General features: G+C 48.1%; 1 protein-coding gene across 2 annotated transcripts in view; it reads left to right on the top strand.

Moving 5' to 3' along the window:
* The window catches only part of EML6 (EMAP like 6), an 854,573-nt gene that overhangs the window by 498,154 nt on the left and 343,522 nt on the right, over window positions 1-12,897 (top strand). For both annotated transcript variants that reach the window (XM_069234186.1, XM_069234187.1), the window contains exon 13: window positions 12,564-12,682. In XM_069234186.1, coding sequence (XP_069090287.1) covers window positions 12,564-12,682 — 119 coding nt within the window. The remainder of the gene's footprint in view (window positions 1-12,563; window positions 12,683-12,897) is intronic.

Raw genomic sequence — 12,897 nt, 5'->3', positions numbered from 1 at the left:
TCTGGAAGTATCCAGAACCTGTAGAAGGCTTGATGTATTCGCCAACCCGGTATCCAGAGGTGAGAAGTCCAGCGCAGTACGTAACACCTTCAGGGTGGGAAGTACAGGGTGGGAGAGTCGAGGAAGCACGCGGCATACTGTTCGTGTTCAATCTGACATGAAGCGCTTTGATTCATTTCTCACTGAGATAGATGCATCATCGGAAGCTTCACACACGGGGGCTTCAGCTCCTATTCCGTATACCAACTAGAGAATAAGTGCTAAGGGAGGACAATTGAGGAGATTGGGAGTGTTGTTTTTCATGTTGATGTTCCTTTTTGCCCAAACTGCTTTGTACAACGTCCAAACAAAGGACTGCGTCACAAATTCTTCTCCCACTGAATCACTCCCCTGCACCAATCACCACAAACACCCTAAACAACACAGCCCTCACCTTAGGGTTCTAGGGCCACTCACTAAGAACGCTGACTATTTTTTTTTAAGCCTATGGGTTCTCGCTCTTTCAGCATTCTGACCCTGAAGGTTAATGCCCTATTAGTCTGCATTAAATGGGGGTGGTGACGCAGTTCTTACATAGACACAACCCCAATATTGTTCTGCTCCAAGAAACACACCTGCAGGGTCATAATTGCTCTTTCCTCATCCGCAGGCCATACCTGGGGCTCTATGGGGGTAGCCATACTACTTCATAAATAATTCTTGTTAGTCATAACTAAGGTTGTTCAAGATGCACTGGGGAGATATATTTTGCTGGAGGGTACGTTAGACAGGGCCCCACAAAACATAATACGTGTCTGCATTCCTCCCACGATCCACCACACTGCTCTGAGCACCCACAGGGAACAACAATACTTGGAGGGTATTTCAATGATATCATGATATCATGACTCATGAGGACTGGCTTGGACCTCCAGGTGGCACCCTGAGATGTAGCTGCAGCCTAGGAGACTGGGCCAATGGCCTCAGCCTTAGCGATGCTTGGTGCATATGGCACTCTAAGGAACGCAGCTTTACCCACACCTCAACCACTCACAGCTCAATGTCTCACCTATGTTATTTGTTTTTTAGTGGAGGATTTTGCATCGCTCTCTTATCCTACCCCGGGGCTTATCCAATCTTGCACCAGTCCTGCTCTCGTTCACAGCATCATCTGCAGGCGCCTGCCCTATGTCGCGCCTCAGCTCCTGGCTACTACAGGATGATGTTTGTAAAATACCTACTCTGAGTCTCAATCATATGTGAGACTCAATGAAGGCTCAGTAGCTGCAGTAGAAACCTTTTGGGAGGCAGGGAAGGCTTATATGAGAGGCATGGCGCGATCCTATATTCGAGGGGTCGACTGCGACAAACACAGCTGAATCACTGACTTCAAATCTGAGATAATATCGACAGAGCATGGAGATCGAAACACTCTTGAGTGTGCTGGAAAAATGGCAACTAGAACTTAATAGGAACCACCTTACCCCAGCTAAGTTTAGATGAAGTGCGAAAGTGCTGGACGGGATCCAGATGCCTCATGTATGAATGTGGAGACAAATACAGCAAGTTACTGCATTGGTTGGCTACTCACCACTCTGAATGCAGAGTGATACCCTATATCTCTTACAGGCTGTGGATAAGGTTAAAGGATCAAGTGATATAGCCATTGTATTTGCTCATTATTACAAATCTTTATATGCTCCAAGGTCCCGGCCCGCTTTGGAAATGTCCTCCCCTCTTTGGTTGAGGAATTCCCCTTGCTACATACACCTCACTTTCACCCTTTTTCAGGCCTACTTCCCTAGTTAACAGCAAAGTAAAACTCTATGTCCAACTCTTATTGAACTGGCTCTGGTGACTGGGAGTGAGTCTGTTGCACACACCTTCTCAGCCTATTACCAAGAATTGTTTAGTGCCGATCCACTGAGCCCCCGTGCAGACTTGCATTAATTTGTATTAGACCAGCCGATGCCCCTCCTGTCCTCCAAGGAACACAAATCTCTGGAGACTGGCATCACCTGTTATGAGCTACGTGCAGCTTTGGCTTAGCAGCAAGCTGAGAAGGTGCCGGGTCCCAACTACTTCCTAGGGAAGTTTTGGTGCCTGGTGTCGCCCCGGACCAGCCTGCTGTTACTCAAGACCTTTAAGGAGGCTCTAGATAGGGGTGAACTACCCCCAGACCTTAGGACAGCAGAAATTGTGGTGATGCCGAAACCTGGGTATGGAGGGCCCACATTGCTTGGATTTCAGGTCAATCTCACTCCTGAACTAAGAGGTGAAAATCTTGGCCAAAATGTTGGCTGCCCAACTAGCAGGAGTTATCACTCACCTGGTCCACTCGGACCAATCAGGGATTATGGCCCACTGGACCACTCTGCATTACCCACGGCAGGTACACAATGCGATTGCACTAAGAAAGACCTTTTGAGTACACAGGGCTCTCCTCTCCATCAATTTTCAGAAGGCATTTAACTCGGTGGACTGGGCATTCTTATTTGCCTTCCTGCCACAAGTAGGGTGTGGTCTGTAGTTTATAGGGTATTTGCACCTCTTGTACACCAATCTTAAGTTTAGGGTGCACGCTGGGGGGCTACATCGGAGTAGTTCCCTGTGGCAGGAGGCATCTGCCAGAGCTGTCCACTGTCACCCTTGCTGTTTGAACTGATGATTGAGCCCCTGGGGGGTTCAGTGACAATCAGCACTATGATTAGGGGCTTTCAGTAGTCCACCAAGGTGTGTAATAGAATTTCACTGTATGCTGGTGATGTTCTACTGTTTTTGTACGACCCATACTCGTCAGGACCCAGGGCACTCCAAATTTTACACACATTTGGTTTCTACTCCGTTCTTCTCGTAAACACCCCAAAATCTGTGATCTATCCAATTCCTCCATGTCCAGTGGATATGCCATAAGCATCAGGTATGCCTGTTCTTCCCTCTGCGTTCTAGTATTTAGGGGTCTACGGACGACGCATTGCGATCCTATGAACAGAACCTGTTGCCTCAGGTAGACGGCCTTGTGCGCAACATTACATTTTGGTCCACTCTTCCTCTGTCCTTCTTGGAACACGCTGCCATTTTCAAGATAGTCCCTCTGCCGCACCTCCGATGCCAAATACAAAATCACCCCTTCCTGATAGCTAAGACCTCCTTCAATAAGGTGAACGCGCAAATCAGATTCTTGCTCTGTGGGGGAGGCCTACCTCACATTGCTTTGGGGAAATGCTGTCAACCAGTATATTAGGGAAGAATAGCTACCACAGTTATGCTTTTATTATTGGGTGGCACATTTACTCATTTTAAACAAATGGTGGTTTGGGGGATTTGATGATCCGCCGCATGCAGTAGAGGGATGGGTGATGGGTCATCAGACCATTCCACACCTGCCTTATGGTGGAGTTGCCCCTACAACGCTCCCGCCTGCAACACGAGTTGTGCTCGGAGCTTGAACTGTGGATGTACTCCATAGTAGGACGTTAAAGTCCTTTCAAGACTTGCAGGTAGAATATGATGTGCACCAAAAGCAGTTCTTTTACTTCAAGGATCTTCGCCATGCCCTTCTGCCGGTCCTACAATCAGAAGAGGACATCCCTGAATACTCTCTACTTGAGGCCAAAGTTCTTCTTACGAACATAAAGCAGCATAAACTGTCTGAGATCTATAAAATGCTGTTGCGCAACTCACCGGATCCAATGGGGGCAGTGAGGAGGGCATGGGAGGGGGAGCTGGGTCAGCTAGGTGATGATTATTGGTGGGAAATGGTAGAGGGCCCCCAGAGAGGCAGGAATAGCCTCACAGTTTAGACTGTCTACTTCACTAGAGCCCTGCTGCATTCCATGGGTCTGATTCCCACCGGGAATTGCCTGGGGTGCGATGACCCTCAAGAAGACCTACCTCAAACATTGTTCTGCATTATCCCACTTCTGGAGCTTTTTTCTGAGGTAGTAGGAGGGGGTGCTGGGCCTGAATATTCCGCATGACCCCAGACTCGTATGTCTTCACATCACAACTGCTTGCTGCCTCCAGCTGCCACCCTCCCCAGTGCCTCACCCAGGACCTAATTAATTGAGGCCGCAGCATGGCCCCATGGAGCAGGTCCTCATCAGCTCCACCTTGTTGTGGTCATTTGCCTTGTCTGCTGCAAGGGCTGCTTTTGCCCTGTGCAGGTCAGTCCGTGGCAGCCTGCCCTGTCAGCCAGCCTGTGCCTATAATTCAGGCAGCTTAATGCCTTTGTAATTTCAGCCTTAATTTCAGCTGGGCGCTCAGCGCCGTTTTCCACTCCCTGCAACCCACTTCCCATTGCCAGCCTCCCTAGCGCCCCTCCCAGGACTTATGTAATGGAGACTGCAGCACAGCAGTGTGAAGTGTGCGTACCACCAGCACATCAAAGGCAAGCCTGTCTGTGCCTGTCCATGCCTAGACCCCCCACCCCAGCACCAGGAACCATAGTCCTCCGGGACCCAACAGGCACTCCACCGCAGACCTCCAAATCCTGGACCTCGGATGGCGCTACAACTGCTGCTTCCCATCTCCTCACTACACAGCAGGACCGTTCATCTGCCACTGCTGTTTCTTCACCTGCAGCCTAAGATCACCCGCCTTCACAGGAACCTGTGCCAATCCCACCTAGCTGACTGACACCACCCCAGTATCATTCCTATGCATCCTGATCAATGCTAAATCGCTCTGCAAACATGCCATTAAAGTCTGGGACACCATCTCCACCCTCGCCCCCGGTGTAACCTTCATCACAGAGACGTGGCTCAACCCCTTCTATGCCCCCGACATCACCACCGTGACACCCAATGGTCATCACAGAGACCTGGCTCAACCCCTTCTATGCCCCCGACATCACCACCGTGACACCTAATGGCTACAAGATGACACACAGCGACCACACCAACAAATACGAAGACTCAATCCGCTGCACCACCACCAACGACGACACCACCCTGATCATGGAACACCTCAATTTCCAACTCCACACTGATGACAAAACAACAATCAAAGGCACCCTCGCCTACAGACCCCCTGGACCTCGCATCGACCTTTGTGACGCCATCACAGACTTCATCGCCCCACTCACCAACGATTCCAAGCACTACATCTTTCTCAGGGACCTCAACTTCCACCTAGATAATACCACAGACATGAGATCCACCAACCTCTTGTAACGAATGGACAATATCAGCCTCACCTAGTTGGTTACAGATCCCACTCACAGAGCAGGACACACGTCATCCTATCTTCACGTCTAGCAACAGATTGAAAATACTGCCATACTGTAGGAAAGTACCCTCTTTTTGGCATGGTTACCCCCACTTTTTGCCTGCTGTCAGTGTGTTTTGACTGTGTTCATTTGGATCCTGCTAACCAGAACCCCAGTGACTGTGCTCTATCCCTCTAAATTTGGTTATCCTTGACTTTGTACACCCCAAAATCGGCATACTGGTGCCCCCATGTAAGTCCCTAGTATGTAGTACCTGAGTACCCAGGGCATTGGGCACCAGGGGTTCCCCATGGGCTGCAGCATGTATTATGCCATCATGGAAGCCCATGCAAAATGTGTCTGCTGGCCTACCATTGCAGTCTGCTTGAAGAGGTGCATTCACCCTTTCACCAGAGGGAACTGCACCAGGTCACTGTAAGTCACCTCTATGGCAGGCCCTCCTAGCCCAAAGGGCAGAGTGCAAGTACCTTTGTGTGAGGGCACCCCTGCATGAGCAAAGGTGCCTCCACGAACTCCAGCTCCATTTTCCTGGACTTCGTGAGTACGGGGAAGCCATTTTACTCGTGTACAGCTACATACTGGTAACTCCCAATGTAGGCATGTTTGGTACCAAACATGCCAGAATCACACCCCAATACTGTTTGGTTGTATGATTCTGTGCACTCTGGGGGCTCCTTAGAGGACCCCATCTTTGCTCCTACCAGTTTGCAGGGTTTTCCTGGGCAGCCTGCGCTGCTGTCATCCTACAGACAGGTTTCTGCCCCCCCTGCTGCTTAAGCAGCTCAAGCTTAGGAAGGCAGAACAAAGGCTTTCCTTTGGGAGAAAGAGGCAACCCTCTTCCTTTGCAAATAGGTGTTACATGGCTTGGGAGGGGTAGCCTCCCCAAGCCACTGGTATGCTTTGAAGGGCACATTTGGTGCCCTCCTTGCATAAACTGTTTTTCACCAGTCCAGGGACTTCCGGTCACTGCTCTAGCGTGAAACTGGACAATGGAAAGGGGAGTTACCACTCCCCTGTCCTTCACCACCCCAGGGGTGGTGCCCAGAGCTCCTCCAGGTGGCCACTTGATTCTGCCATCTTGAATCCAAGATGGGCAGAGGCATCTGGGAGCATCTGAGTGGCCAGATCAGGCAGGTGATGTCACAGCCTCCTCCAATTCTCCTCTTAGAGCTATATAAGGTCTCCCTCTTGGGTGGGTCCTCAGATTTGACATGCAAGATTCCAGCAGGGCTCCTCTACTATGTTTACTTCGACTTCTGGCCACTGGAACCGCAAATGTACTTCACAGGAACCTACAATCTGCAGCGCCAGCAAAGACTTTACTCTGCAGTGTTGTTTCACCGGTTCCTTCTAGCAACTGCAACATTTCCCCAGCTGTGCATCCTCTGAGGGCGGCAAGTCTTCAGTCTGCACCAAGAAGCCGGAAGTAATCTCCCTTGGAGTGAAGGAGTCACTCCCCTGCATCCACAGGCACCAACTGCAGCGATGACCTGCTGTGTGTGTCCTCTATCCTGCAACTCTGTGTGGTTCCTGCAACAGGGGTTGTGGTCTTGAGTGGTCCTCTTGGTCCCCTCTACCAGCTCAGCCTTTGAAAGTGGTGAGTCTTAGCCTCTCCGTGCAGGACAGAACCCCTGTGCACTGCAACTCTTGCATCTACCAAGGCTTGTTGGCTCTTCTTCCAAGGGAACTTCAGGTTCTGTGTAGCCCTGGCCTCCAGCACTCTTCTCTGCAACAAGTAGTCTCCTGCCTGCTGCTCCAGCGTCTGACTCCTTTCCAGGAGTGCTGAGTGGGCCTCACTGTGACCCCTGTGCCTGGTGCCTGTGAGTTTCCTGTGGGAGCGGCATCCTTGACTTCTAGCTCTCCTTACTGCTGAGGGTCGCCTGGGACTCCCCTCCTTGGGTTGAGTCTCCTTGGACGTTCCTGGTCCCCAGAAGATCTGCAACTTCTCTTCTGTGACTCTTGACTTTTCCAAGGCTTGTTGGTAGTCTTTCCGCACCACTTGTGGACTGCAACTCTTCTTCCGACATGGGACATCAACTGCATCACTCCTGGAACTCGCCTTCTGCTCCTGTACTGCATAGCTGACTCCTGGTCTTCACCGTTGACCTGGTCCTGCATCTCCAGATGGGTAGGTAGTATCTCCTGTCCCATCCGGACACCCCAACTGGAACTGGACTTGGTCCCATCCATTTGCAGGTCCTCTTCTGTCTGTATCCATCTTCTATTTCTTCCAGTCTTGCTTGGGTCTTGCACAGTCCTTTTACAAAATTTCCCAGTGGGTTTGGGAAAAAACAGGCACTTCTTCTCTCCTGGTTGCTTGGGGGCACTCTGGTATTTACCTTTTGGGGTTCCTAGTTCCTCTAGCTCCCCTCTACAGATTCCACTTACCAGGGTGGGGGTCTGACTTTCGCATTCCATTTTTTTTTTTAGTATATGGTTTGGCCTCCCCCTGGGTCTCTATTGTTCACTGTTATTTCACAGTTTTCTGTTGCTTTCTATGCCCATTCCTGATTACTACAGTGTGTATATTACTGTGTTTACTCACCTGCTAGTAGAGTATTGCATATATAGTGTTTTAGTATTTGTGTCACTAAAATAAAGTACCTTTATTTTTGTAACTCTGTGTGGTTCTTTAATGTGTGTAAGTGCTGTGTGACTATAAGTGGTATTGCATAAGCTTTGCATGTCCCCTAGATAAGTCTTCGCTGCTCACCCACAGTCACCTCTAGAGAGTCAGACTTCCTAGACACTAACTACACCTCATTAATAGGGGATAAGTGGACCTGGTATAAGGTGATAACACCATAGATGCTCACCACACACCAGGCCAGCTTCCTACACATATGACCATGCTCACCTGGAATGACCACTCCATCGTCCACTTCACAATCACAGGATCACCTCACACCACATCTAACCCTTCCAGCACCTTCTTTGGAAGTTGGAGCAAAGTGCCATACACCCAAAAGATGAACGCCCTCAACACCACCTAGCCTGACACCTGATGCTGCAGCCAACTTGAAACAGGCAGTTGAAAACTTCAACACCTGGGCCACCAACGCCGCCGACCAAGTTGCCCCCATCAAACCAGTAGATCCACCAAACAAGCCAGCTGGTACACACTGGAACTCAGTACAATGAAACGCAGCTGCAAACAATTGGAGAGAAGATGGCACAGCAGCAGAGGCAATACCAACAAAGCCACCTTCAAGTCAGTCCTCAGCAAATATTGCCAATGACTCAAAGACGCAAAATAGAACTCCCTTGCAAACCGCATCATGGCCAGCGACAACCACACCAAGTAACTTCACCAGACACTCTAGCAAATCACTTCCACAACAAGATATCCACTATCTACAGGAATTTCGAGCCCCAACCCACTGTCCTCCTCAGCCTCCTTACTCCAATGAAAGCTGACCCTGACCAATATTTCACCACACGGGAACAGCTCACCACACAGGCCACCACAGCCAGCACTAACTCCATCCACTCTAGAGCATCCAACAACCCCTGCCCCACCACCTCTTCAAACAAGGAAGCAACATGATCATCCACCAACTCACCTCCATCCTCAAGTCATCCATCGCCACAGCCACCTTTCCCGATGCATGGAAAGACGCAGAGGTCAGACCTCTCCTAAAGAAACCCTCCCGAAACCCAAGTGAACTCCATACTACCTCCCGATCTTGCGGCTCGTGTTTTCCTGCCAAAGTCCCGAAGAAGGCCATCAACCTGCAACTCACAGTACACCTGGAGAGAAACAACCTGCTGGATGCCTCCCAATCTGGTTTCCAGGCCAACCTCAGCACTGAGATCACCACCACGGATGACATCCGCACCCTACTGAATAGAGGAGTATTGGCAGCCCTGATCCTCCTCGACCTGTCCTCAACATTCAACATCGTATCCCACCACAGACTCATCAATAGAGTGCACCAGATCGGGATCCAGGGAGACACCATCTTATGAATTACATCACTCCTCATGGGATGCATGCAGAAATTCCACCTTCCATCCTACACCTCTGAATCCAGAATCAGTATCTGCGGAGTCCCTCAAGGCTCATCCCTCAGCCGGCCCTTTTCAGCACCTACATGACACCTCTAGTTGATATAAGCAGAACCCACAAGCTCAACATCGTATCCTATGCCAACAATACCCAACTGAACTTATAGCTTTCAGCAGACCCCACCATCAATCATCAAGACCAACCTCCACAACTGCATTGAGAACATCACAGCCTGGATGAAGGACAACTGTCTGAAGCTCAACATAGATAAGACCAAAGTGCTGATCTTTGGTAACCAGGCCTCCCTCTAAACCTGGTGGCCTGCTGAACTCGGACTCACACTCACACCTAAAGACTATGCCCGCAACCTCGGAATCATCCTGGACAGCAAACTCACCATAAATCGACAGATCAACACAGTCTCTTCTGCCTGCTTCCACACTCTTTGCATGCTCCAAAGAGTCTTCAAATGGCTCCCCAAAAGCACAAAAAAGCATTCACGCAAGCCCTAAACACCAGCCATCTGGACTATGGTAACACACTGTAAGCGAGAACCACCACCAAACTCATGAGAAGACGCCAGACAGTACAGAATTCAGCAGCCAGACTGATCCTCAACCTGTTCAAATGGACCCACATCATCCAACACCTGAGCTACCTTCCTGGCTAACCATCCAGAAGAGGTGCCAATTCAAACTACTGGCACATGCCTACATTGCCCTCTAAGACCAAGGTCCAACATACAGGAACCACCGGCTGAACTTCCACCAACCATCCAGAAACCTTCGCTCTTCCTCCCTCGCCCAGACACCCCACATCAGCAGAGGTCCCTTCTTCTCCCACCTCATCGCTAAGTCCTGGAACGCCCTCCCTCCCCACCTTCAAACAGCAACCTCGCTGACAGACTTCAGTAAGAGACTCGAGCCCTAGCTCTTCAACTGAATCCAGCAACCCAGTGCCTGGATACCCTCATGGGTGATAAGCCGCACTGTGCAAGTACTGATTGATTGATTGATTGACAGATGATCTAGGGGGCACGCAATATTAAAGGGCACTTCTTTGGCTAGGTTTGATTATCACCAAATGGGACATTGCTAGAGCCTAGAAAGATGCGACTGCCACCCTATGGAAACATGGGCCAAGGGCATGGACTACTGTATGGGATTGGAAGACCTGCTTTATACTGGAAGGGAATGCCCCCAGAAACACTATAATATTTGGAAGGATTAGGTAAGGGTCAGGGGCATACAGCTGAAACTGCACAGACAGACCATGGTCCAGTATGGGAGACTTACGCCAATGCAGCATCAATACATCCAATTTACAAATTGGAGGAGTGGCTCAGGCCCTGGTATTATATGCAATGTTGCTCTGCCGTGTTTTTAGATATTGTTGCTTTATTATTATTATTATTATTTTTGCACTGCTACACATGGTGCTGTGTCTTGCGCATATGTCACATGTAGCGCACTTATTCTCACCTTAGTTGTAAAATCAATAAAATGTTTTTCAGAAAAAAAATAGAAAGTCCCTCAGAGAGGATCCACTGTGTGTATTGACCTATTTCTCTGATAGACTCAGTCGTCAAAGCAATATAGAGTATGATACTTGGTAGGCTGAGGCCCTGTTTCAGTGATCGAGTGCTTTCAAAAGCCAGTATGTTTTTTGAACTGGTAGAGGGGCAGAGGACCAAAGTTTGAATTTGTATTTGATTTTTTTATTTGGCCTTCATAGACCTGAGTTCAGTATTTGACCAGGTCAACAGGTTTAAACTGTGGGGCCTTATATTGGACATAGGGAGCGATTAAAATATTGTGTTTTGCATGATTTGCATTTGAACTTGACCACCTTGTTATATATGACGATGGGGTGAATGCACTGTGCATTTTTTGGTTAAACGGGGGTTACACAAATTGTATCCCGGCTTCTTTTTTATCTACCTTATATATTAGCAAATTGGAGAAAGTGCTTGTTGATGAAAGGGTGTGACTTGCCTACGGCAGGTATATGACCTGTACGTCTTTGTTCTTATGATGCTGTTTTAGTTTCCAGAACAGATTAAGGCTTGCAGTTTTCATTATACAACTTTGTCAATTATGTGGCTAGTCAGGACCTTCGTACTAACATCAGTAACTCACACACTATGGTAATAGGACCTAAATCCACTAAAAGGCGACCCATTTTATTAAATGCAGTGTTAATAACAAGGTGAATAAATCCCCTTACCTAGGAATGTTATTCGACTCATCCATTAGTTGGTCACACCTGGTTAGAGCCTTGAGACACATTTTCGCTAAGAGCACAGCATATGTCTTTGACTTTGCTTCACGGTTGGATCACAAAAGTGTTGCATTCAAGCTTGAGATCTATAATGCCAAGTATGTTGCAATGCAAAAAACACAGGGTGATGAATGGAATGCTTAAACTTATCTCAGCCACTGTCAATCACTCTCGTCGCTTCCCAATCCATACATTTTTCCCTCCATGCCACCTCAGTTTGAATCCAGCCATATGCAAATCAGTCTTGACCCTGCACCTTATGGGAACAGTCCAGCCCAAACTGCCAAGTTAGGTCCTCACTGAACTGGAACACAAGCAACCTAGGACCGGTTTACCCCTAGTTTAGGGGTCTTCAGCCAGGTCTAGCTTGGTTCTAGTGGCACAGTGAGTCCGGGACTTAAGTCTTGGCGCACTTAGGGGAGCAAATGCAAAAAAAACAAGGTAATGAATGGAATGCTTGAATTAATCTCAGCCACTGGTCATCACCCCGAACTGCACCCCTATTTATTGTTTTTTTGCCCACCATGCCACCTCTGTTTGGACCCACTGTTACATAACATGTTTTGTTAAAAACGACTTTCTTAAATAAACCATATCTTTTGCATGACATGTCCTACACTCATGGGTACCTCTTGACCCTCTTTAGGTTGAATATGCATCATTACCTATTGTGTGTACCAAAGGAATGGTCCAGCAAAGATGACTGTGCTTCTTGTCTGTGTGAATATAACTCTAATCAACATATCTTGCACTTTGTTTTGATATGTCCTTTTTTATAAACATTTGCGTAAGCATTTTTTTTTAAACCATTCTTGATGTTTAGCCAATTTACACAAGCCAGACCAGCGTTACTGAATTTGCACCTACTAAATGATACTTCTACTTGTCTTCATGTTGCTTGCTTTTTAAATTGTGCTGTTAAAATAAGGAATTCAATGATTTCAGAAGGATGCCATGCACCTTGAATTTTATGATGTTACTTCTTTTAAACTGAATAACGTTATTGAACAGAACAGATGCTTCCAAGTAAATGCACGTTTGACATATGGTTGCACTATTCTTCAGGTTTACAAAGAAGATCTACCTCAGCTGAAACAGCAAAGCAAAGAACAAAATCACCCAGTGCCCTCACTTAAAAGAGAGAAAGCACCTGAAGAGAGCTTGAAACTGAAGTTTGTGCACGGGTAAATATGTAGCGGCTGTTATTTATTGTTGTTTTCGTATATATTGTGAATGCAGCGAAAGCCCATATGTAACTATTGTGTATTACCTGGGTCACAGCTAGGTCACATTCCTTGATCATAGATTGTTAGTGAGGAGGCAAGACTTACACTTCTAACTTATGACCAAAGTTGGCTCTACCATTGGTATCATTGTCTTTTCCGGCACAGCCCTCTTG

This window comes from Pleurodeles waltl, chromosome 5 (assembly GCF_031143425.1).
Source record: "Pleurodeles waltl isolate 20211129_DDA chromosome 5, aPleWal1.hap1.20221129, whole genome shotgun sequence".
Classification (NCBI taxonomy): Eukaryota; Metazoa; Chordata; class Amphibia; order Caudata; family Salamandridae; genus Pleurodeles; species Pleurodeles waltl.
Note: the sequence above shows the minus strand (reverse complement) of the source record. Positions and strands in the feature narration are given on the sequence as shown.